The 25,755-nt window shown below is 45.6% G+C and overlaps 1 protein-coding gene across 6 annotated transcripts in view; it reads left to right on the top strand.

Moving 5' to 3' along the window:
- Positions 1 to 6,756: 6,756 nt before the first annotated feature.
- Snp (Snipper) overlaps positions 6,757 to 25,755 on the top strand; it is a 166,476-nt gene continuing 147,477 nt past the window's right edge. For 5 of the 6 annotated variants that reach the window (XM_055075564.1, XM_055075565.1, XM_055075563.2 and 2 more), the window contains exons 1-3: positions 6,859 to 7,033; positions 7,106 to 7,256; positions 17,829 to 17,945. In XM_055075564.1, the coding sequence (XP_054931539.1) occupies positions 6,948 to 7,033; positions 7,106 to 7,256; positions 17,829 to 17,945 (354 nt within the window). In that variant the 5' untranslated portion in view covers positions 6,859 to 6,947. The other variant, XM_055075566.2, reaches the window with a different exon arrangement.

The following is a 25,755-nucleotide window of genomic DNA, read 5'->3' on the forward strand; positions in this document are numbered from 1 at the left end:
GAAGGAATATACAAACACTCAACATAGATGCCCTTAGATATGTGCCCAATTTTTTTAACATGTCGGCTGAAGAGCGGAAGACTTGCAAAATGTTTTGTACTTCTCTCACTTTCAACACCTCTGTATTCGGTCCTCTCAGCCCTTACTATCAAAAGGCCAGAATTTCAACCAGTTTAGCAAAGAGGGATGTAGCGAAACGGCTCTTTAGATTTGTGGTTGCGGCTTCCATGCCACCGCCGCCGATGAATAACCTGGCGCTGCGCCGATGATGCCGCCGACTAGAAACGATCATAACACCGCCGCCGGTCGAAACAGACACGGCGGTCACCTCTAATTCTAGTACACTCTACTCGTAACACACAAATACCCAAGAAAGTGGATGGGGAAACCACGCCACGGTAACTCAATTGGTTATAACATCGCATGCGTAACGCGAAGACTTGGGATTGTTTCCCACGTGCTGCAAGTTGTTTTTTCATCCACTTTCATTGCCATTAATTTATCATTTTTTAAATATAATTAGTAAGTACAAGTAATTTACCATGTTTTCCTTGGTGTCTCTGTTGGCTTCTCATGACATGATTGTCGGCTCTTGATATTTCTGCTGCACATTTATTGTTCAGGTGCAGCAGGAAAGGCTTCGACACAAGTGGAGTATTTGTAGGAAAGTGCGGAATGTTGTGCTTGCAACAATAGTGTTTGCAAGGACCTTTGCAAATATTGTGAGAATAAATAAGGACACTAAATAAATATATAAGGCCAATTAATAATCAGGGATACTAGGAAAATGCAGATTACGGTTTCATGTTGAAAAAACATATCGGTTTGTTTATTCAAACAAGTCAAAATTAAGAGGTTGCAAGGAGATGAGCATTCGTGCGGGATGTGACCACGTCTGCAGTGAGAAAATTCCTACTTTAACTTTTTGCACGAGAAAGATATCCACGTGGTATCGTATCCGATCATGGACCACAATTTTCTTCAGCGAATTTTGAAGAATATCAGAGCGCAGAATCACATATTACAACTCTTCTGTGTATTACCCGCAAGCTAATGGTTTGGTTAAAAGATTTAACAGGGTATTAAAATCATATATTCAATTGGCCCTGTTGGAACGCCGTGATATAAAAACAACCGCCACCCCCGTTCCTGACGTCACCTGGCCGCGTGTTTTTATTTGCTCCCAAGCCCAGCGCTCGATTGCTGCGCCTCCATGCGCCGCCCGCACGTACATTTCTAGGTACTTTTTCCCCGAAGCGCCATGGCATGCGCCCTAGATGTATTTGGTTTGCCAGGGCGCGCGGTGTGTTCGGGCCAGCCCGCATTCGCAGAGTTTTGGCGGTGTAGGTAAATTTTAATTCTGAATGCTTAAGCAATTGTATGCTTACCCAAAGAGAAAACCGTCCCTTCGTCCGTCCCGTAATAAGACGACCGCGAATTTGCCTTTGCGCCGCCTTCCGCTTCAACGGCAACGAAGCGGCGAAAACACAGGGCTGGCGTAGCTCTCCGTTAACGCCTTATTCTGCAACTTTCGGAGATCGGTTTGAAGTTAAGCGGGCCCACGTCACTTCGTTCATGGCTACATAATAGAGAATTTTAGGGCGTCCAGTATTCCAGCAAGCGCGGGCGGTTTGCCGGGTGAATGGGGGCGTAAACGTGAGCGGCCAGATTGGTGGCGCCAGCTGTTGGCGCAAAGCTCAACCACACAAACACGGAGCCAATTGCTATATTCTACGAATTAGCCGCTGGTGTAAATTTTGGACAGCGGCGTATTCGTGTGGACAATTATGTAAGTGCCAAAAATTTGCACCAGCAGCGAAGCAGAATATAGTAGCTTATTGCGATTTTATCTCTGTGTTTGTCTGGTTGAGCTCTACGCCACCAAGGCGGCTGCATCGCTCCGGCCGCTCACGTTGCTCCCGCCCATCCGGCAATCCGCCCAAACTACCCCGTTTAGCGGAATACCGGACACACTAAAATTTTTCAATGGTTTCACGCGGATGAATAAGGCGCTGAAGAGCGATAACGGCTTATAAAATGATCGGAACGGTCATCAGCGCACCTCGGGTCTCCACCTGCAGTACTTTGCTTGCGTCATCAATGCCACTGAGCTGCCGTTAGTAATGGCCTAATCAAGTTACATAATTGGTTGATGACACCGGGCTGCGCGGAGATAAGCTAGTGGCACAATGCTTACACATAGTCTAACTCCCAGAGGACTTTTTGCGAGATTTTTTTTTTATTACCTGTACGTTTAATATGCGTCGTGTATGGCGCCAGTGCATTGCTATTGTTTCTGCTGGAAGAGAGATAGTGATGTCAATAAGGAAAGGAAGCTTGAGCGCAGCGATGATGTGGCTGGTGGTGCGAGAAACCCACCATGCCCCACGATTATCCCAGCTTTTGTAGATCGAAGCGCCTCGCATACCACGACCAACTTCTTATCACACCCCTTTATCCCCTTGTCCAAACTGAAAAAAATCGTCAGCTTCCGCACGCAACTCTTATTTCTAAGCAGCCTAGGCGGCTTGTTTTGAAAAACCTATTTTCTCTTATAGCGTCCTCGATCACCCGCACCGGTGCGCACCGGGGCGCCTTGGTGCGCACTTTCATCCTCGATCAATCGCACCGGTGCGCACTGAGCATCCTCGATCACCGGAAGCGCACCCTGTTGGAGCGGTTTTCCGTTGCCCCGTCTCGCACCGAGAAAATCGGCGGTGCGCGGAGTGCAATCCCAGCAAGCACTGCGGGACGCGCGACGTGCGCGCGTACTGCCGACTGCAGAACCGCGGACGCTGTGGCCCGATAGCTGCGGTACGTTGCAACGGAGTTGACGGAGTTAGCTAGTGGATTTGTCGGCGATGAGAAAGGAAGCGCTGCTAGTTGCCGCAATCGATGAGCATTCTTCAAGTTCGTCTGACAGCGAAGACGACATTCTGCTCGACCTCGTCCAAAAACAGTGTGGTGAAGAGCGGCCGAAAGTGGACAGGTTCATTGAACGGGTCGTCAGGATTAATTATAAAATTCATTGGTGTTTGCTTGCAACCAGGTATGTCGGAGCACGCAGTTTGACAAGGTTCGAGCGCTTGCCGCAGATGCTCAGCATCTGCAAATATGCGCGTGCGCGTGTTCGCGCACGTTTTGCGCGCCAGGGGCAAAGTAGCGCTGCATGCAAGCACTCTGCGCAGGGTGCAGTTTTGTCCTCGATGTTGACCCTCCGCAGTGCGGCACCACGGCGGGGCAAAGCGCACCATTCTGGTTTCGGGGCAACCCCGGGGCAAGGTGATCGAGGACGCTATTAGCGACAGCTGGGTGAGCAAATTGTGCGCCCAGGCATAACATCTCCCTAGTCCCACCAAGTACCTACAAGGATCTGAGGCGCTCACCGTGGAGCTTTGGGGAAAAAGTACCTGGAAACGTGGTACACGCGAGCGGCGCATGGTGGCGCAGCGGTCGAGCGCTGGGCTTGGGCGTAAGAAACACGCGGCAGCGTAGGGCCTCACCCACGCTTCTCCTCATAGCGTCCTCGATCACTTGCACCGGGGCGCCTTGGTGCGCACTTTCATACTCGATCAACCGCACCGGTGCGCACCGACCATCCTCGATCACCGGAAGCGCACCCTGTTGGAGCGGTTTTCCATTGCCCCGTCTCGCACCGAGAAAATCGGCGGTGCGCCGGGGTGCAATCCCAGCAAGCACTGCGGGACGCGCGCGCGCACTGCCGACTGCAGAACCGCGGATCAGTGATGCCACAGCTGCTGATTTATCAGTAGATCTACTGATATTTAAAATTTTCTGCTGATTCAGTGATAAAGCGCTTGAATCTGCTGATTTTCTAGCTCTTCTACTGAAACGAAAGCGAAATCTGCAACTACTTTTTCAGTACAGGGGATGGATGGAATTTGTGAAAGTGGGTGCACTACACGGAGGAAGGAAACTAAGGACAGGCCCTACCCCCTCCGCGCGCTTGGAGAAAAGTGTGGCGGAAATGACGTAGTAGGTTCTCATTTTTTTGCTGCTTTTTTATTTTTTTGTTGTATGGCCACGCCTTTTGGGCCACAATGGCGGCGTTGTTATGGTTTTGAGCGCTCACACGTGTTGCTCTGGTAGGTTTCGGGCCGTGGCAAAGGCGCTGAGTGGGCGGGTTTGCGTTAGTCACCGTGTCTTGTTGCGCTGTGTTACCTGCACCGTGCTCTGCCAGATGTTGCGCGAGCGCGCGACACCACGCGCAGCGCGGCGTGGTTTCGCGAAAGATGTAAACCAGAGAGGAGGGTGGCCCAAAAGGCGGAGCATCGCCATGAGCAACGCCAAATTCCGGCTTCACTTTTGCTTCACAAAGAGTGACGTCAGGGCCTCTCCTTAGTTTCCTTCCTCCGTGGTGCACTACCAAACCCCACAACTATGAAACCACCATTATTACCATCATCATCATGACCAACCTATTTTTATGTGCACTGCTGCACGGAGGCCTCTATATGGAGGCCTCCCCAGCGATCTCCAATTACCCCTGTCTGGAAGACACCATACTCTAAAGCTTTCAGTTACTAACTACCATCTGACGCCTTTGAATAGGCCATCGGAGGGCTTCACTGTTTTTAAATTTGTGCTTGACAATTGCTCTCTGGATCCCCGGGTTTTTCAAAAGTATCGCTAAGAATCTCGGGGTCAATTTTTGTACTATTTCCAGGAAGCTACACTACTTCAACATAGTACTTATAAGCGCTGAATTCGTGGGCTCATAAACTGAGTGCAAAAATTGAAATTAAAAATCTACTGATTTCTACTGATTTTTCGCGAAAAAATCTACTACTATTCTTTAATGTGTCGTGGCAACACTGCCGCGGATGCTCTGGCCCGATAGCTGCGGTTGCAACGGAGTGGACGGAGTTAGCCAGTGGAGATGTCGGCAATGAGAAAGGAAGCGCTGCTAATTGCCGCAATCGATGAGCTTTTTTTCAAGTTCATCTGACAGCGAAGACGGCATGCTGATCGACGTCGTCCAAAAACAATGTGGTGAATAGCGGCCGAAAGTGGACAGGTTCGTTGAACGGGTCGTCAGGATTAATTCTGAGATCCATTGGTGTTTGCTTGCAACCAGGTATGTCGGAGCACGCAGTTTGACAAGGTTCGAGCGCTTGCCGCAGATGCTCAGCACCTGCAAACAATAAAATGTGCGCGCGCGCGTGTTCGCGCACGTCTTGCTCGCCAGGGGCAAAGTAGCGCTGCATGCAAGAACCCTGCACGGGGTGCAGTTTTGTCCTCGATGTTGACCCTTCGCAGTGCGCCACCACGGCGGTGCAAAGCGCACCATTCTGGTTTCGGGGCAACCCCGGGGCAAGGTGATCGAGGACGCTATCAGTTTCCTTCCTCCACGGTTCGGGGCCCATAACCTGAACATAGAGTTTCTACTCTATGGCGCTTCAGTGTTCCACGGCATCACTTGGCGTCACCATCGCGCCTTCTCAAAAGCACGACCTACTGAACTCCAGACCTGCACAGATCTCCCTCCTCCAGCGCGCCTGGTCTAGTTTGCCCCTTTTGCCGCTAGGGAGAGAACGTACGAACAAAGTGGCGCTAGTTGTAACCTGTTCGCTGTCGTCTGCTTCTGCGATCTGTTCAGCGCTTGTCTTGCCATTTCGGCAGGCACAGAGCGCTTGTATTGGCGGTAAATGAATAAATTCACAAATATACAAAAGAAGACACATTTGCGAATGCTTTGCGTTTGAATAGTGAAACTAGAAGAGCAGGAGCGGTGCAAGAAATGGAAACAACGAGCATAGGTGGCCGCCGCAATGCTAGATCGACGGCATAAATTTCCCTTTCCTAGCCTCCTTAAGAGACTGGAAAAATTGTTTAACAAGATTCATAGGATTATCTAGCTTTTTTTAGTTGATTACTGACAGCCTTATGTCGTAGATGACCTTAGGATTCACTGCTGTGTGCCGTAGTGAAAGGCAGATGATCTGGTAAAAGTATAGTAAAAGTATTCACGAGTAAGTCCTCCGCCCAATATCTGCAATAGGCTGATCGATTCTGTTTCAAGGGAACGTGAGCATATCTTGTTTTTAATATCGTTGGATGTCTAGCTCAGTAGAAAGCTTGCAAAAATTAAGCGATCCCAGTGCTTTAAAACGTGCTGCACTGCAGGCCTTAATTAAATCGTGTCACGGAACTCTTTTCAAACTGTAAAGCTAGCTTTTCTGCGTGGTACGGCGGCAGCATAACGGTGGTGCTTAAGATACGTACGCAGTGAAGCTGTGTACGTAATTCACTTTTTGAACTCGCGACGCATTCACGGACAACTTTTAAGAATTAAAATGAGTGGCAATCGTTCTGTCGTCGAACATTGCGGTGGCTTCAAGTTTCTAAAGAGCGCAGACGCGAATTTTACAACGTATACAATGAAACTGTTGTGTACGTTGCGAACTCTACACGTACTGTGATTTATAATAATCTGCTTGAAAAAGGCAATAGGAACGGCTATTTAATGCTATTTTAGAGAGCAGCGGACTACACGCTCCGACATTTTTTAGGTTCGGGCAGTCAACTTTTGGAGCCAAGTGACCGATCAAAGCCTTGTGACATCACTGTCACTGTGTTAGCAAAAATCATCCACTAGAGAAGCAGGTCGTCACAACACAACAGCTGCCGTACTAATTACAACGCCGCACAGCCGCCCACTGCGTAGCAGAGGAACAGGTTATAAAAGTGCCACCTACGGCCGTCGGTTGAACGAAAGGGGCGCAAGCTGCTCCCATAGAAGCCGGATATCCGTGCAGGTCTGGAGTTCCAGTAGGTCGTGCTCAAAAGTCCCGAAACGATCCTGTCCTTAGGCACCTAGGATCAAGTCACGTGAGGGATTTTTGTACGCATTTTTGGTGCTGTGGTGGTATCACAGAACACCTATATGGTGGTATGCTGTGGCTGTGGGGTATGTGAAAGCGTGAATGGCCCTACGGTGCGCTGCCACCCGTTACGCATCGCTTTTGTTTAGTAAGACCGTGCATGCAGCCCCGCGGTCCGGTGGCAGCAGGTCAGTGCCTCGCTTTTCATCGCCCGGATGCGGTTGTTCCAACTGGAACTACAGTCATGTATGATTCCGTAGGTATCTGTTGCCGGAGGGTCAAATGTCCCGTCTGGCATCGCCAACGTACCTCTCGGCTTGCGCTACACTGCCCCAACAGACCTTCGATTACTTCCTGTTGCTGGACTTTGAGGCCACCTGCAGCGCGGAAAAAGGGGTGCCAACACCACAGGTGCGCGTAATAACTTTGGCTGTGCACTATGGTACCATAGAAAGCCTTTCCAGAGGCTTTTTTAGTGGTTTTTCGGTATCGCGCCATGAACACTGTCAGCAAATGTGGTGAGAAGCCTCTGTAGAGTACCGTGGTGGTGAAGCAGCGCACTGACAAAAACAAGGTGAAGACACAAGATATACACGACACTCGCTTCTGGCTTCGCCTTGTCACTGCGCTGCTTCACCACCAACGTATGATGATAATCACCAACTAGCCCAACTTTCCACATTACTGAACCCTCTGTAAAGGTTTTTGGTGCTGGCGGTTGTTGGTTGTTGTATGTATATATATATACACGAGCGGTAAACCAGCGTGAGTCCGTGGCTGATTACGAATAGTAAGTTCTTGGATTAAAAATAAGTATCCTTTCTGCACATAGTCTGTAGAGACCAGAGCTTGGTTACAAAAGTTAAGAAACAATGGTCGTAAAAGCAGGTACGTGCAAAACAAGCCATTAAGTTGTAGTAGGTTGTGCAGTTTCATGATTTTCCTTGCCTTTCGGGAGGGAGTGTTCAGCAGAAACTTGCTCAGAAAAAGAAAAGCATGCAGAAAAACGGAAACCAAGGAACAGCAGCGTTTAGTTCAGTTTGCCCCATTAATTGCAATTCTGTGCTACGACAATGACCCGGGCAAGATGATGCGACTGATCTTTACATTAATCTTTAGAAACATGTGCATCCTCATATTTTATGAAGACCTACGGCCTCAAGCTGAAATCCATCTCTCAACATGCTTTCAAACAGTTTGCTATCATGTCTCGTGTATTGGGTGTGTGATTGGCCACGTCTTTGCTCATGGGTAGGATGCTGTAACCATGCACAAGTACGGCTTGTACTACTACACGCACTGGCCCACCTTCAGCAGCCTACCGCCATCACCGTGTACTCCCTCTTTGTGCAAACACAATGAAAAACTCATGCAAGCATGTGCAGTGGTTGTGTGTGCTTGTATTGGCCTCGTTGCTGTGCCCCCTTTTGAAAGTGGCCACTCTAGATTATCACCCGCGGAACTCCATGTATAGTGTACATACTACTTGTGTAAACATTTCATATTCATCAGCTGTATAAAAGGCACCAGTCCTATAATTGTAGGCACCAGTTCTATGGACGTCAGACTCTGGAGTTTTGCAAGACGCGTAGTGCCACCTGCTGGTGCGAAGAGGCAGTGATTGAGTAGTGCGAAGCCCGACTCCCTTGCTAAGTTGCCTACGCAGCTAGCGACTGCGAAACAACGATTTAACTAGATTTTGGTCCATATTGCGAGTGTTTTGCGCATTTAACACCCAGACAGAGAGCTATGAATTTCTACGCTAGTCGGACGCGCCACCGAACTGCCATAAAGCGCTTGCTGGCTCACTCGTCAGTCTGATGGTAGAATCGACGGCAACCGCGATAGCTCCGCGCGCTACGAAGAAACGGCGCAATCGACGCTACTGTTGTGTTGTAAATTGCCATGAACGTGAAGGATGGAATAACAACGTTCAGTTTTGCCGATTTCCATCGCGATCGTATGAAGGGGAAAGGCAAGAGCTCTGGATACGGGCCGTTTAACCTGTTGGGTAATCGGATTACTTGCATTCCCCACAACATAGCGGCTCGCATGAGAAAGTGCGACAATTTTGTTCTTCTGTAATTGTGTTGCGTAGCCCTGATGGAGGACCATGGTGACCAAACGAAAACTCAAGAATCTGCAGCCGCCACTTCGTTGGTAACAGAAAAAAACAACGTTGCGAACCATCCTGCTTATGTGCCATCGATATATCCACCTTTTAACAGACGTCCGCCTCCGCTTGACTCAACAAGTGGAACGGAGAGATTTGGCAGGTCAGCTTATCCAAACATTTTGGTTCGTTTATGAATTCAAAATCCTGTTCTAGAGCATCGTTGTATCGCGAGCTCATTTCTACTTTCGGTATTTTGTATGTCCTGCGCCGATACAACAAGCACGTTTGCAATGTGCTGAGCCTGCTCGACTGCGTTTTTCAAATGTGAGCAATAAAGTTGCTGTAGGAGCACTGGATGAGTAATTGCGAAGTAACGCACGTGTGTGAAAAAAAAATGTTGCCTTTATTTACATTTATTTGTGCGCGCTTCTTGCTCGAAGCGTCTGCGAAAAGTTCAAATTAAGGTACTGAGTGATGCTGTAGCTCCTGCGAGAAAGAAAGATGCAGCGCGTAGGCACTGTAGGAAGCTTACTTTCGTTATGATCGCACGCTGTTTGCTGCCTGGGAAAACGTTTTCTGTTTGCTGCCCTGGAAAAGGCTATGAAAGGATTTACTCTCTTTAAATAATTGCGAGACAAAACATTGCGATAAAATAGATAAAGATATAGGAGATACTTAAGTCTTGTGTTCACGACATATTCAATATGAACCAATTTGAAATGCTTAGATTTTTATGCTGATATGCCTATTGACAAACCTTATGCTCTCTGTACTTGCGAGTTGCAGCACGCCGAAGTAACACTCGAGACTTTATTTTATATTGTAAACGTAGTTCGCCCTGCTGAGCTTCCTTTCCGAAGCGTGGATGGGTGGGTAGGTGTAAACGGTTTTGACTCTTTAGGCACTCGCACAAAGCTTCACTGATATAGATTCCAATTCATTGGATCTGCTGCTATTTCTTCCTTCTCCTTTTTTACTGTGCAGCGCATTACCAGTGGTGGCATTGCGCATTCCACATTGGATGATTGACTAAAGTCACGTGTCTTGGTCGGGGACGTTGCAGGCAGTGTGTCTTGTGTGGAGGCATTTGTGCATGTGAGTTTGAGTCTCGTTTGAAGTGCAGCTTCTTTGAGAGAAAGGGCAGGCAGCCTTGTGTTAGAAATTGCACCCGTTCTTGTGCCACACTTCGTAATTTGCAGACATGCTCACCACTGGGTGATTAGTGTGATCCGCTTGTTTGTTTGCAATGCCCAAGCTTTGTGAGGGGTCCTTTAATATTTGCATAAATATGTAGCAGTCTGTTGCTTTTGTTAGCATAAAATTTAGTTGAGTGGTGGTTGAGGGCTGCTGAACTTGGTGTGGTTTGCAGCAGTGTATCAAAAACTGTGAAAGTATGAAGAAAAAGATAAAGTACAATTCGCATTTAATAAAGAAACCAGTAAAGTAATTGTGCTTTGCACTTTAAAAGCAAACAAAAATGCGACTGCGTTGGTATTTGTTTGCTGATGATTTGCCTTATACATTTTTATAGTGCAGGCAGAACGACAGGGACACAACACAGAAAGGCACATTAGACAACACATAGTGCTAACTTCCAACAACGGTATTACTTCTAGTTTTCATAGCCATGCCTATAGCCCTCAAAATGTCGTAGGACATGTGTACTCTGCTGGGTAGACAAACAAAACTGGAGAAACCACACGCAGACAACTTTGAGGCCACACTGATTATAGAAGCTATCCGGCAAATGCGTATGAACATATTCGAGCTTTTTATGGATAATGAAATCAACGGTTTACTGATGCATGTGGCACCAAATGTTGCTGTATCTAGCTTCCATAATAAAGTGTGTCATTTTGCGCTTGCTGTGGCTCATAACTGTTTATTTTAGTCTGGGTTGGCAGCGAACATGGCCGCCTCTGGGAGTGGCGCGCATGCTTTGAAAGATCGCAGATGTCTTGATTCGGCTGCATCTGCAGCTGATTTTATAGATGGATCAAGCAGCAGCGAGTGTGAGGATGCTGCCTTCTTATCGGACTCCCAGAGGGATGACGCCGCAAACCAACCTGGAACATCGACGGCTGCAGTCCAGCACGCCCAACTGTAGTGCTTGCAGTTTAATTTTTGTAGTGGAATACCTGTTGAATGAAAAAATTTGATTTTTTTGGAGATAGTGCCTATTAGATGACAATACATTTTGTAAATCTTATTATTTTTGTTATGTATATTAACAGATACAAGCATGTCTTTACAAACTTTGTTAAATTTTATCCCACAGGCTTGATTCAGGAAATTTATATCTTTTTTTATGACATACATATTGTTAATAAAACTTTCAGGCGTAGAAAGTGCATTCATTCTGCTTTTTGTTTATGTATTACATAAAACATTGAGTAGAGTAGTTCCTTCAGGAAAAAACAAGCTGACGTATCCTTCAAAAAATGCCTTTTTTCCCCATGGTAGGGAAAGAGCTAATATGCCTTTCACTTTGTCCCTATCATGCCAACAAGCTTATGTAGCAACCCTCATCGATGTACCTTCGTTGCATTCCCTTAATCAAAAAATGACTCTAAACACTGACAGGAGGTTGGCCGGAAGTGAACAAAAGTCATATAAGATCAAGTATTTATTATTATTTTTTTAATCTTGCTTTTTCTGCCTTTGAAGAACACAAGGAGAAAACAAATGTTACTGGTCATGGGTGGCAAAAGGGTGAGGATACAGTGACTGCAGGTTATCTGGTGCCTGGGGTTTTTCCTAGGAAGGGTATTTTCATTGCACTTCAAATGCCAAATAATGTGACAGGCATTTTGAATGCACACCTTCCATGGTGCATCTATATATATGAGCCGCACTGTGAAGGGTGGCCACGTGCAGCTTTCTTTTTGTCCTACTCAATCTTAGATTTTTTTTTCTTAAGTTTAATGCTAAACCAACGTCTTTTTTTCTAAATATGAGGGGAAGTCAAAAAGTAAAAGGACTTCTGAAAAAGGGACATCTAAACTAATAATAGAAAATGAAACATACATTATTTTTCTACATAACCTCCCTGCACTTCAACGCACTTTTCCCAACGTTTCACAAGTTTTTCTGATTCCGTCTGAAAAAAAAGTTTTTGGGTTGCACCTGTAACCAATTTTGCGCCGCATCATTGACTTCTGCATCGGTTGCAAGTCTTCTTCCCCTAAGCGCTTCCTTCAATGGTCCAAACATATGAAAGTCACTTGGAGCCAAGTCTGGACTGTATGGTGGGTGTTCCAGCAATTTGAATCCCAACACCTTTATTGTTTCGGCCATCCATTTGGCAGAATGTGGCCGAGCGTTATCTTGCTGCTAGATGACACCTTTTCGCAGTTTTCCACGACATTCGGATCTGATTGCAGGTTTCAGTTTAGTTTGCAACACATCACAATAATTCTCACTGTTCACAATTTCGCCTCTTGGAGTGAAACGAACGGCTACCACACCTCCCGTGTCCCAAAATAGTGTTAGCATAATCTTACCAGCTGATGGTTGACATTTAAATTTCCTAACTTCTGGTGATGAGTGTTTCCGAACCATGCTCGCAGCCTTACTTTCAGGTTCGTGATGATGCACCCAAGTTTCATCTACAGTAACAATTTGATGTAAAAATCCATCTCCCTCGCAACAATAACAAGCCAAATGTTTACGAGAGATGTCCAACCTTTGTGCCTTATGCTGAACTGACAATTTTTTCGGGACTCACCTTTCGCACACTTCTTAAAAATTTAGCCTGTCGTTAAGATGGAATAGGCTGAACCATGACTGATACATATGTAAAGTATTGCCAATTTGTCTGTTTTCCATCACCATACCCTTAACAACTTTCAAATTGTCCTCAGTTGTTGATGTCGATGGCCTGCCTGATCTTTCCTTGTCGCATAAAGAAGCTCTTCCCTGTTTGAAACACTCTATCCATTCGTAGATCTTGCTTCACAGTAAACAACTGTCACCATACTTCGCTTGCATTTGACAGATAATTTCCACAGGTTTAACACCTTCTGCAAACAAAAAGCAAATCACTGCCGCCCTCATTTCCTCCTTGGTGCAGAAAGGCAATGGAGCTGCCATGTTTAACGGTCTGCTACACTCTAACGACTAAGGCAGGAATAAGAGTGACACGTTCCATAGAAGTGTTGCAGACGACACTAATTCAGCGCTGGATTCTAGCAGTGCTACCAAACCCTAGTGCGAGAAATTGCAAAAGTCCCTTTACTTTTTGACTTCCCCTCATATCTTGCACTTTGAAACGACATTGACAGACAAATAGCATGCACTTCTTTCTGTGCTTGAAAACGCGCAGGTAACCCATTCTCCAGAGGCTAATAATAGTGTTGCTGGTTCATAAACTGTGGTACCAGCACCCTCTGTGAAAGTTATGGATTGTAACTTAAAGGAGGGTGGACATATCTTTTTGAGGCATAATGCAGCTTTAAAAGTTGAAAGAAATTGTGCAGCATGAAAAATATGCCCCAATTATGATTACGTATGCATTTTTGTTAGAATGTCGGACTAGTTCTTCTTGAGCAGATATAATGGTAGTAAGTTGTGGTGAATCACTAGGTTTTATTACTTATATGCTCCATGAAGTGGATAGGGGGTGCCATAGAGCAGCATTGATCAGCACTGCTGGTGGCAGCTGTCTTCAGCATTGGGCAGGTGACCAAACACCAGCACGTGTTGGCAATGTAGCTTTCCTTGCAAGTTGTTATGAGTTTTCTTGAGACGGGTGGCCTATCGCACAATATTTCTATGCGTCCATGGAATGGTGTTACTGGGCATGAATTACTTTTGCCTTCCTGTTGATTTAAAAACAATAATTCACCTTGAAAGAATGTGTAGGCATACAGTTCAGCAGAGGCAGACAAACGCACACAAGACAGATTTATAAATGGATATAAATGAGGCCAGATTGGCTACTGTACATGATAATTTATACTGTGTAAGTAGTACTGCAAACATAGTGTATAGCAACGGGTGCTTGTGGGCTGTTTGCTAGAAGTCGACCACCACAGGAACATTGGAATGTCAGTGTTAGGAAAGCTGCAAAGAGGTTGTGTGGGACAGCAAAATGTGGCATTTTTCTGTGGCAAGCTCTTCATTCATGCAGGTACCATTTCCTTTCGTACTTTGTGGAAACGGTCACAAATAGTCCACTTGCTAAAGACTGTAAGTCAGCTGGCCTGCAAGGCTGTTTTTAAATGAAAAATTCTTGTCCACAGTCTACATTTCTTTCATTTCTACCAGGGAGGAAGCGCAAGTATGATGGCACTCCAAGAATTGCATAAAAAATTTTATGTTGTCATAATTCTCCTGTACCTGTTCTCTCCACAGAGAAAGAATTAATTTGTGTCATTCACTAGCCTTTACAACTGCCATATTCTCTCGTAGTAGAGGAATGTGCATGGGTTTGGCAGTGGTAAAGGTGAAGCTGTTAAAGGGAAGTGATACGGGCACAGCACCTGTGTGCGCACACGCATGTGTTCACAGTTACCTGCCATGGTGGCTTAGTAGCTATGACATTGCACTGCTAAGCCCAAGATTGCAGGTTCAATTCCCGGCTGCAGCTTCCACATTTTGATGGAGGGGAAATGCAAAAATGCTCCTGTACCGTGCATTGGGTGCACACTAAAGAATGCCAGGTGGACAAAATTATCTGGAGGCTCCCACTATAGCAAGCCTCATAATGAGACATTGTTTAGACATGTAAAACTCCAGAATTTATTTAATTAAGTGTTCACAGTTCTGACGTATCTTCTGTACTTTCACTAGCAGAGGGCCGCCTTTTACACGCAGTTCACCATGAAGCAGGCCGCGGACAGAAATTTCTCCTGTTATGGTTTCGCCCGTACCTTTGTGGTTCTCTCTGTGTAGTTAATGGCTGATTAGGTGCACTGAAACCACAGTTGAAACACCTTAGCGACATCCATTGTTCTTTCTATTTTTTAACAAGCCTGCACCATACAGTGGGGGCTGTACAATTTAGTGGTCAGTCAGGACAGGTCAGCAATTATGAATTATATGGGTGTTCTTCTGTTCACTGGTGTTAACTTCCTCCATTCTATCAATTCGTTATTTCTGACAGCTTCTTATTTCTGTTTTACATTTCTGGAAATATAAGTACGCTAGTTAAGTTCGCTGACATAATCAGCCTTGCGGGCACTCAGTGCAATTGCATTAAAACCCAGATGCCACATGCATGACACTCACAAAGGTTGTTTATTCTTTTGCAGCCAAAGGCACGAGTTATTTTGCAATTGCGCTGCTCTTTGAGACAGGGACTGCTGGGGATGGCGCACTTCTGCTGCAATGCCCAAGATATATGGACACTTCATGGATAAGCGTATATTACGCGAGGCCAAGCAGCCGCCTCACTGTGCTCATGTTGCTCAGCGGCATATACGTGCATTCTTGTGGGTTAACACAAACACCAGCACTGCCGAGGATGGGGCGTTCTCGTTGCAGTGTGAGAGATACATACACAGTTTATGCCACAGCAGGCAGGCATACTGTTATGGAACAGTTATATCATTTAGCAATTTGGTGCTTACCTCTGCACACAGAGCACACATTTTTTGGTGTCATACTTGACTCGAAACTATCCTTCATGTCCCACATCAAATATATTAAGAATAAGTGCTTAAAAACAATGAATATTCTTAGATTTTGTTGTACACAGCAGGGGGTAGTGATAGGAAGTGTCTAATAAATCTGTACAAGATCCTTATATAATCCTGTTTGGATTATGGCGCTGTGGTGTATCACTGCCACACTGAGTGCATTAGAGATGCAGGATCCTGCTCATCATTTAGACATCTGCCTGGCCACAGGTGCCTTCAGGAAAAGTCCTGTACAAAGTCTCTAGGTGGAATCGAATGAGTGGTCGCTTATCCTGCAAAGGTCATAGTACTCTAGCTTTACGTGTTTCCTGAAAGTGCACACGAACCCTGAACATCCTTGTTATGCAAATGTAAATGACATGATGTGTGCTGCCTTGTTTCATAATTACCCCACATTGAGAGAACCCTTCCCGCTGCATGATAGGAGGCTCAGTGAAGAAATGGGTGTCTCGCTTCTAGAGCGCCGTCTAAAGTCCCCAGCAAGGTCGTTACTGTTGTGGCACTGGGAGATCATTGAATGTGACATAATTTGTAGAAGTCGTGAAGCATGCTCTACAAGAACACATCTGAATTCACTTTTAAGAAATGCAAGCAAAATAATTGTGCCCGGAATTTTGCATGGATACATAAAAGTCGCACGCAGGCGTGTCTTGTGCAGCTGTTGGACCATCATTCTCGGAATCTAACATTGTGCTTCCATTAACAACCATGCTTACGGCTGAGAGGCCTATGCGCTGTTGTCCGTTGTGAAGCATATTGGGTAATTAAAATTATAGAAGGCAATTATATTTAGACTCATTAAGCAAAGCTCAGGTTTTATTGTCACTACCAAAGTGTGTAAGTGCTCGTTGATAAACTCATTGCGTCCATAGCAGCAAAAACTCGCAATGCTCCTGTGGCTGTCGCAGCTATATATTTGAAACCTTTTCTCTGGAGAAAACCATGAAGCTATTAGCAAGAACTTTGCGAGGCTAAAATGTCCAAGAAGCTTCACCTAGTTAAACCACAGTTAGGCCATCGACAACGAAATCACCGGAAGCCGACTTAATTGAGAATAGAACACAAGCATGGCATACACTACTCCTCCTTAACTGGTGATGAACCTTTGATCTATGGGAAATGTAGTGAGGGGTTGACCATCATCCACATATTACTGGAGTGCCGTGAAGCAGTTGTTTAAAGGAAAAAAACACTTTTCTCTTGCTTACCGGCAATGTATCCCTCTTCATCCTGTAATGTTTCTCGGTGAGGAACCTTTATTCTACACGAAATCAGTTTTTAGCTTTTTTTCATTGAAATCCCCTTACTACATGTTATCAGCCCAAACAATTTGTTGCATGGCCTCTCTTGAAAGGCTGCTGCTGCGATGGTAGCGTTTTGTATAGCGCACACCTCCAGGCCCCTTTGCTTTTGAAGGGCCATGTTGAGGCAGCAGTGCTACTTACAGTCTCGCATTTTAGTATATCGCCCCTTCGCAGCATATCTTTTTATCATTTAACACGCTATGTATCATCGTCATATCTTTATTCACATACATATTTTACACACTTTACAGTGAATGTCTTTAGGCCATCATACAGCCGCGTCACATATATACCCTTTGACTTTGACCACACCATCACCTACGTGATACCATTTTTGGCACCCTTTGGCCTTCTCTAGCCCTTGTGCCATGAGATCCCATTAATCATCATGTACCCATTGTCACTGTAATTAGCTCTTTCAACTTATTGTAATCGGTATGTGCGACTCTAAAGTATTAAGCTTATTGTATTATATGACGTATGTAGGCTGCCATTGGCAAAGGGGCCTCCAAGCCATCAAATACCAGCTTTTCTATATGGTGCCCCTTCAAAATACCTTTGCATTGTGATCAACCTATGAATGAATGAATCAATCAGTCAATGAGCAAAAGTGAACTGCTTTGAGATTTGCAAGATGAAAAAACATAGGCACATGCTCTTGTAGAGCCAACAACTTTTCTCACTGTCAACAGTTTGGTAAGTCCTTGCACTCCGTGAAAAGTGTTTCTGGAGAATGGCTGCATGGAGGTGGGCTATGACTGGTATGTCTTGCACACAACTGCGACATCACAAAGGCAGTTGTTGCTAATGTGCTACAATGCATGCCTAGGTCTTTTTTTTATTTCTACTGCATGTACCCGCTTCCAATGAAGTTTTTCTGCACAGCTGGCTTCTGGTTTTCATCTCCCTAACGTTCTTGCAGGAAATAATCGAGTTTCCAGTGCTCAAGGTTAATGGCCGCACCTTTGAGACAGAAGCCACTTTCCACACATATGTCCAGCCACAGGCACACCCTCAGCTGACTGCATTCTGCATAGAGGTAAGCGCTTGCTGCTGCCACTTTCTCGTGTTTGTAAATTATGGATTGGAACTGAACTACATTTTTTGTTGAAAAATGTATACCTTCAATGCTGATATCCTACTACACATGCAGGATGCTCCTGCTTTATTGTAAAGGACTTTTTATCAAAGAAGGACGTGGAAGTAACTGTTTTATGCTTGACTGCCAGGCTCATGATTTGGAAAACATTGTGGCAAAAACTATCGAAGATGATTTTTAAAGTCAGCGATAGCTTTCTTGTGTAGACTAATGTATATCCCCATGCCATCTGTAAATCGCGAAACCTTACAGGCACATCAGCAGACACACAATGGGGTAACCTCGCTGCAAACTGCAATGCCAAATCTTACCACGAAACATTACATCTTGTTTTAATCACAACATCCCATTTGAAACTCCATAGAAACCCCCACAATCTCTAGTATCCTGGCTATAACTTCTTTGCAATGGCTTCCTGTCAAGTACTCACATGCTTGAAGTAGAGGTGGCTGTTGTAAATGGGGCACTTGCAGCTGAAGTGCGCCTTCCTCCATTACCCCTAGTACGTGACATCTCTTAGCGCCAAAGCCCATACCAATCAGCTGCTTCACTCTCCTCTGCCTGTGCACCTGCGCTTTCTCTCTCCGCTCTTTACTCCTTCTGGTTTTTATTGTGCAAGATCAGGCGATGTCCATTCAAAGTGGGCAAGGTAGCTGAAGAAAGCTGTTGCTTTAATGCTATTAACTTTAATGTAGTTCTGTGTGCAACTGAAACTTTTGCTCTTATTTAAGGCTACATACTTCTGTTGTGACTTTGGCATATCCATCCTGGGGTATTGGCAAAGAATGGACACATATAATGTTATTAATGGGCACGTATAATATTATTAATGGGCACATATTGTTACAGGGAGAAGAGAGGTTTAAAATATATTTACAGGGTATTTACAATGCGTCCACTGGCATACAGGGCATACAAGATGAAAGCCAGTCTGCGCGACATCAGTGAGCGTCATCGTCTTCTGTACTTGTCCTCAGCTTCGTCTCTGGCAGTGCTTGGTAACATGACTCCCGGCGGCAAAGGTGCCAGCCCAGTGTTTGCTAAATTGTCCGAGTGGTATCACTTGAGGCGGGTGACATGGACGACATCGGTAGAAGTTCAATACATGGTGGAATTGAGAGGCGTGATTTCATATGTGATGTCGGTCATTTGGGCACTAGACATGGTATGAGCCAGAGTAAGGTGAAATCAACTTTTCACAAAGGCCAACTTGCTGTGACAGCGTCCAAAGAAGGACAGTATCACCAGGGTTGAAGTGGGTATCGCGGTGGTGAGCATCATAGAAGCATCATTGCTTTTCCTGGGAAGCAGTAAGGTGCAGACGTGCAATCTGGCGCATCTCTAGAGCTCTGAAGATGGCATCATAAGCGTATTCTGACGACGTGTCAAGAACGGCGGGAAGGAGTGTGTCAAATGGCAGCGGGGGATTTCTGCCGTACAAGAGATAAAACGGAGAAAAACCTGCAGAGTCATGTTGGTAGGAATTATGTTCAAATGATACAAAGGGCAGAGCGGCACCTCAGTCACGATGGTCAGCAGGAACATACGTAGCAAACATGTGTTTGATAGTTTTATTAAGATGCTCTGTGAGACCATTGGTCTGGGGGTGGTACCCCATTGTCAACTTGTGTTTTGTCACACAGCAGTGCAAGAGGTCTTGAACAACATTTGATATGAAATAACATCCCTGTCTTTGAGAAGCTTTTGAGAAGCGCCATGGTAAAGTATAATGTCTTCGAGGAGGAAATCAGCCACATTGGTTGCACAGCTGGTTGGGAGAGCCAGAGTGATTGCGTACTGGGCCGTGTAGTTGGTAGCGACTGCTATCCACTTATTTCCACAGGCAGATAGTCAGAAAGGGCCAAGAAGGTCAAGACCAGTCCTAAAGAATGGCTCTGATAGTACATCAAGGAGTTGATGGTGGCCATTTGTGAGCGTTGCTACTTTCTTGTGGCACTGGCATAGCTCACAGGAAGCGATGAAACGGTAAATACCCGTCCAAAAGAAGTGATGCTAAACATTTTCATACGTCCGAGAGACTCCAAGGTGACCTGTAACCAACAGCAGTCCAGGACCATCAGGGTGCTTGTTGTAGCAGTACAAGATGCCATCCTGCAGCCCAAACATATGCAGAGAAGGAAAAGGTGTCTCAGAAGTCAGCCAGAGAATGAGGTATCGCAAGTAGGGGTCATGCCATTGCTCATCTCTGATGTTCTGAAACACAGTAAGCGACAGCACACAGGTAGGCTTGCGTATGTCGGGAGGCTCCATTGGGTCTACTGGATGGTGCGACAAGCAATCACATGCAATCGGCTGCTCTCATGCACAACTCTGTATGAGAACTCTTGGGAGTCATAGAGCCCACTAACCGAGACATCCAGTAGGATTCTTTAGGAATGAAAGCCAGCATAAGGCATGATGGTCGGTAATAACTGTGCATTGCCGGCCGTACAAGTAAAAACTAAATTTACCCACTGCCCAAACAAGGGCAAGACACTCGCATTCAATAATGGAGTAATTGTGCTTCGCTTGGTACAGAAGATGGCTAGTATACTCAATAACACAGTCGCAACCTTGCTGGCGCTGAGCCAAAACAGCACTGATTCCATGACTGCTGGCATAAGTTAGAACTTCTGGTAGAGCGGTCATATCAAAATGGGCGAGAACTCGTGGTGAAGTGAGCCACACGGTAAGCTCGGCTAACGCAGCAGCTTGTTCAGGACCCCAGGCAAAAACCGCGTCTTTCTTGAGAAGCTCTGTGAGAGGACTTGCAACGTTAGTGAGATTGCATACGAACTGGCGGAAGTATGAGCAGAGGCCCACAAAGCTTTAGACGTTGTTGGCACAAGTTGGCACGGGAAAATTCTTGATAGTGCAAACTTTCTCGGCATCAGTGCGGACGTCGAAAGAATCAACGAGGTGTCCGCGCACGATAAGTTGCTGGTGGCCGAAGTTTGATGAATTGAGCTGAAACCCAGCCTTGTGGAAAGCAGAAAGAATTGTCGAAAAATGCTTGAGGTGCATGGCAAAAGTTGGTGAGAAGATAATAATGTCATCGATGTAGCACAGGCAGATTGACCACTTAAAGCCATGAAGGAGAGCATCCGTTATGCAATCAAATGTAGCTGGGGCATTCATAACCCAAACGGCATCACTTTAAACTGGTAGAGGCCATCAGGTGCAATAAAAGCGGTCTTTTCATGGCCCATGTCATCAACTGCAACCTGCCAGTGCCCGGAGCGAAAGTCTATAGAGGAAAAATATTTTGCACCATGTAAACAATCAACGGAGTCATCTGTCCACGGCAGCGGCTACAGGCCTTTCTTTGTTACTTTGTTGAGATAGTGATAATAGACAAAGTGCCAGCTGTCATCCTTCCTTCTCACAAGCACGACCGGGGAAGCCTAAAGGCTGCAAAAAGGCTCAGTGATATCTCAAACAAGCATTGTGTCGACTTCCTTTTGTATGACATCATGGAAAACACGGGGAAGGTGGAAGATGGAAATTCAAGACTATGAGCAAAACAAGAACAAGATAAAAACGGGAGCCAACGCTTCGACAAGTGGACTAGTCTTTTTCAAGGTGACATATGCTTTCCTCGGTGCAGTAGCTATATGTACTGTGCCGAGAAAGCATATGTTGTCTTGAACAAGACAAGTCCACTTGTCTAAACGTTGGCTCCTGCTTTTACCTTGTTCTCGTTTTGCTCATTGTTCTGCATGACTTGGCGCTCAGTAGGGGAGACACAATAGGGCTGTCGGTGAATCAGGCTAGAGTTGCCGGTGTGTATCCAATGTTTCACAATGGATGTTTGACCCACTGGTCGGTCATTGAGATCGAAAATGTCCTTGTACGAGGCGAGAAGGCAATGTAGTGCGTCCATATGGTGGACCGAAAGGTCAGGAACGATCATTGTCGTGAAAGGTTCTAATACTCTTGTTGTAGGGCTCAAACAGGCAGAGGTAGGCTATGCAGTTCTACCAGTTAAGGCAGAAATATGGCTGTCAGAAGCCGGAGCTATGGTTGCAAGAGATATGCCCTGAAATAGCACTTGAGCGCAGAGGCGGAAATTCACCACAGGAAGACTGGTGGCATTGTCTTTTACACGAAAGACGGTGTGAGGAAATGCGACGTTCTGAGACAGGAGGATGGTGGCTTTGGGCGACACGACATAATCGCCATCGGTGACAGGCGGATTGGGTGATCCGGCAATATAGGTCACGGCTCGGTGAGGTAGGTGAATGCAATCGGTGGAACATAGTCGACTCGGCATAGGATCAGGATGGTCAACGGCATATGGCAGGGCAAATTGGACAGCACCCGCGGAGCAGTCAAATACGGCCGAATGTGCCAACAGAAAATCAAGGCCTAAGATGATTTCGCGTCGGCACTGCTCCAAGACATCAAACAAAACAGAAGTGTGGTGTATTACTACAGTTACATAAATGGCACACATCCCATGGACAGCTGGAGTTCTACCGTCGGCAACGCAGATGACAGTGAGCAGGGTAGGAGTAGGGACTTTCTTTAGGCACATACGGAGGTTCGAGTTCATAACCTGTGTGTGTGTGCTTCTGTGTCAATCAGTGCTACTACAGGTATACCATCCACATCCATGTTAATGAGGTTGTGATGGCCAGGCAGTTTAAGCAGAGGAATTTAGGGTTGAGTTGTCATGGCAGGCTCACCTCTCGGAGCTGCGCCCATTAGTTTTCCAAGGAGCGGCAGGAGTAAGGAGGAGACGTAAAGCGACAAGGCAGAGGTGAGCGGGAAAGATGTGGGCGTGGCGAATGGGAGTGGTTTGGTCGTGCGGGCAGAGTGTTGGAGAGGTGTCTTCTTTGATATGTGGCAGCGGGCGAGGGCTACCAGGTGGGCGCCGAGTATTCCAATAGCTCGGCCAAGGCTGCGAGTTCCAAAAACTGTGACAATGGTGAGAAATGTGTCCCACACATCCACAGCAGAAGCACATAGGCCTGTCATCAGAAGTGCACCATTCCTCTGGGTTTCAACAATGAGGACAAGCATACGAACTTCGTGATAGATTGGGTACGCCGGGTGAGTGGTAGTTGGGTCTGTTGACTGGGAAAATTGGCCAGAGTGCGACATTGACCAATTCTTGCTGTACAATGGTCTGGACGAGGGATATTAATGTGTGGGAATTGTTTATGGCGCAAACCTGGGGAGGAACCTGAGAGGCAGCTTCAATTGGTGGACGACATGCGCAATACTGTCGGACGCAGCTGGCACAGGTGAGAGACGGAAGTCCTAGCAGGTATACGGGTAGCTGTGTTAGGAAGGGGAGAAAAGTGGTGGGCAATGCGATGGCTTTTGGCTTCTTTGAAGTGGCAGCATTCAGCAATGGTGCCTTGCACTGTCGAAGAGTTCTTGAAGTTGAGCGTATACATGTTGTCTGCGATTTCTTTAAGGATATGCGTAACCTTTTCCGTGAACAGCATTTTCTCGTCAATCTTGCAACAAAGCACAAGAACGACCTGAATATTTGTCACATAGGACTCAGTGCAAGTCTTAACTCGGCACGCAAGGTCCTTCTGCACGGCACGCCGGTGGCCAAGAGGCTTGCTAAACAAATCGGTGAGCTTTTGTCAGCACAAGCCCCAGCTGGTGAGTTCTTCATTGGTCTCAAACCAGATGCGTGCTCTTCCCACAAGGTATAAGATCAGGTTAGCAAGCATGACGGTCTGGTCCCAGGGATTGCTCACGCTCACCCGTTCTTATAGTTGAAGCCAATCTTCAATGTCGGTGTTATCCATTTCGTAAAAGGTGCCAGGGTCGCGCGGTTGTGCCAGGATGACGGTGGGCATGGGTAACAACGTGCCTGAAGCATTCTCGCCTTGAGCTGGCATTGCTGATGCAGCTAAGGAGCGCCTGCTGCGTAAATCTGTCGTGCATCTGGGAGAGCCCGCAACCTCCACCAAAATGTTATGGGGAGAATAGAGGTTTAAAATATATTTACTATGCGTCCACTGGCATACAAGATTGAAGCGCAACATCAGCGAGCGTTATTGTCTTCTGTACTGTCCTCACCTTCGCCTCTGGCAGTGCTTCGTAACAATATAAAAAAGAAATATTTCGCATGGCCAGTGCCGAGTTGTTTGTTTAGGCACATACTTAATGAGACAGAAATTGGCAAGAGATATAAAGCTTAGGTAGGTCTCATGACACAAGTGCAACACTGGCTGCAATATGGAGAAAGGTAGAGGTCTTTTCGTTTTGAGCGTGTTGCGTTCCAGTAATAGTAGCTCACCTCTTCGGACCATTGCCTTTAAACTCCGCGTATGACCGTCCGTGTATGGTGTACGCGGATGACACAGCTTTGATTTTTACAGGGCACTTCCTTCCAGCTCTCCAGAACGACGTGATGAGCGATTTGTCAAACATCTCGGTATGGTTTGCCAAGAATCACTTGACTGTCAACTGTGCAAAAACAAAATATGTTGAATTTCACTCTCGCAGGAAACATACTGATACTGCAATTCTTAACCTATCATTAAACAATATTCTTATTCAACAAGTCCCTTCTTTCAAATACTTAGGGGTCATTTTTGATGAGAACTTGCACTGGCATGAGCAGGTACAGAATGTATGGGCAAAGGTAGCCTATGGATGCTATACTCTAATAAAAACTCGCGAATATTTTCCACAGGCTATACTTCGTACACTGTACTTTTCACTATGTCACTGTCACATCAGTTACTGCCTGAATTCATGGGGTGTCACTTACACTAGTTATCTAAAACCTCTAGAACGACTCCAAAAGCGAATGTTGAGAGTCATAAGCCACGATCAACCCATACGTATCATTTTTCAATCGCAGTGCGTTCCTTCAGTTCTGATGTTGCCCGACTACAAGATTGCTGTTTCAATCAATAAAATAACTAATAGAAACTCACCTCTTCCCGTTGATCTTTTTTCCGTTCCTATACGCAATACACGTCATGCTTCAAACGGTAACTTTAACCTGCCCAAATGTAACGTTTATGGAGAAAGATTAATAGAACTAAAATTTGGAACATGATCCCCCTTGAAATAAAAAGTGCACGTAATTTTTGCTTAGCATGCAAGTCATTTTTTCAGTGTTTGCAAGACCTGTGAACTTGCGAGTCTGTTGACAGACATGGCTCTGAGATTTATGCTCACTATATGTTCCTTACGTGTTATAGGTATACTTGTATATGTGTTCATGTGTATGTATTATATATATATATATATATATATATATATATATATATATATATATATATATATATTCTTGTACAAATATTCTTTGTACATATATTCTCTGATGTTCTGGAAAAACAAAGTTTCAGTTTCAAACTTTTAAAATGTTGTTGGGGGTAGAATACTTCTTGGATGGTCACTTTACAACTTCTAGTGTGTAACTGAAATTTACAACAGGGAATGGTGAGAAGCCCTTTAAAGTACAGCTATTCTCAAAAATCATGCACCTTTTCTATGAAAAGCATTCATTGCCACTGAAATTTCTAGACATACTTTCGATTTGCTTTTCATGCATCAATGATCGGCTGACACAGCAGTTCTGAATACAGTTCCTTGCTGCTCCCCATGGGCATGTACACATGCCGTCTTAAAAATTTGTGTATGACTGACACTTATACTTTTTATCTTCAACATTCTTGTGTTAGGTGGAGATCGCACACAAGAAAAATTCTGTTAGCTGTGGTTTTTTGGTACAAGCTCCTTGTGTTCCACTATAGAAGCTTTAGCTGCT

Source organism: Dermacentor andersoni, chromosome 11 (assembly GCF_023375885.2).
Source record: "Dermacentor andersoni chromosome 11, qqDerAnde1_hic_scaffold, whole genome shotgun sequence".
NCBI lineage: Eukaryota > Metazoa > Arthropoda > Arachnida > Ixodida > Ixodidae > Dermacentor > Dermacentor andersoni.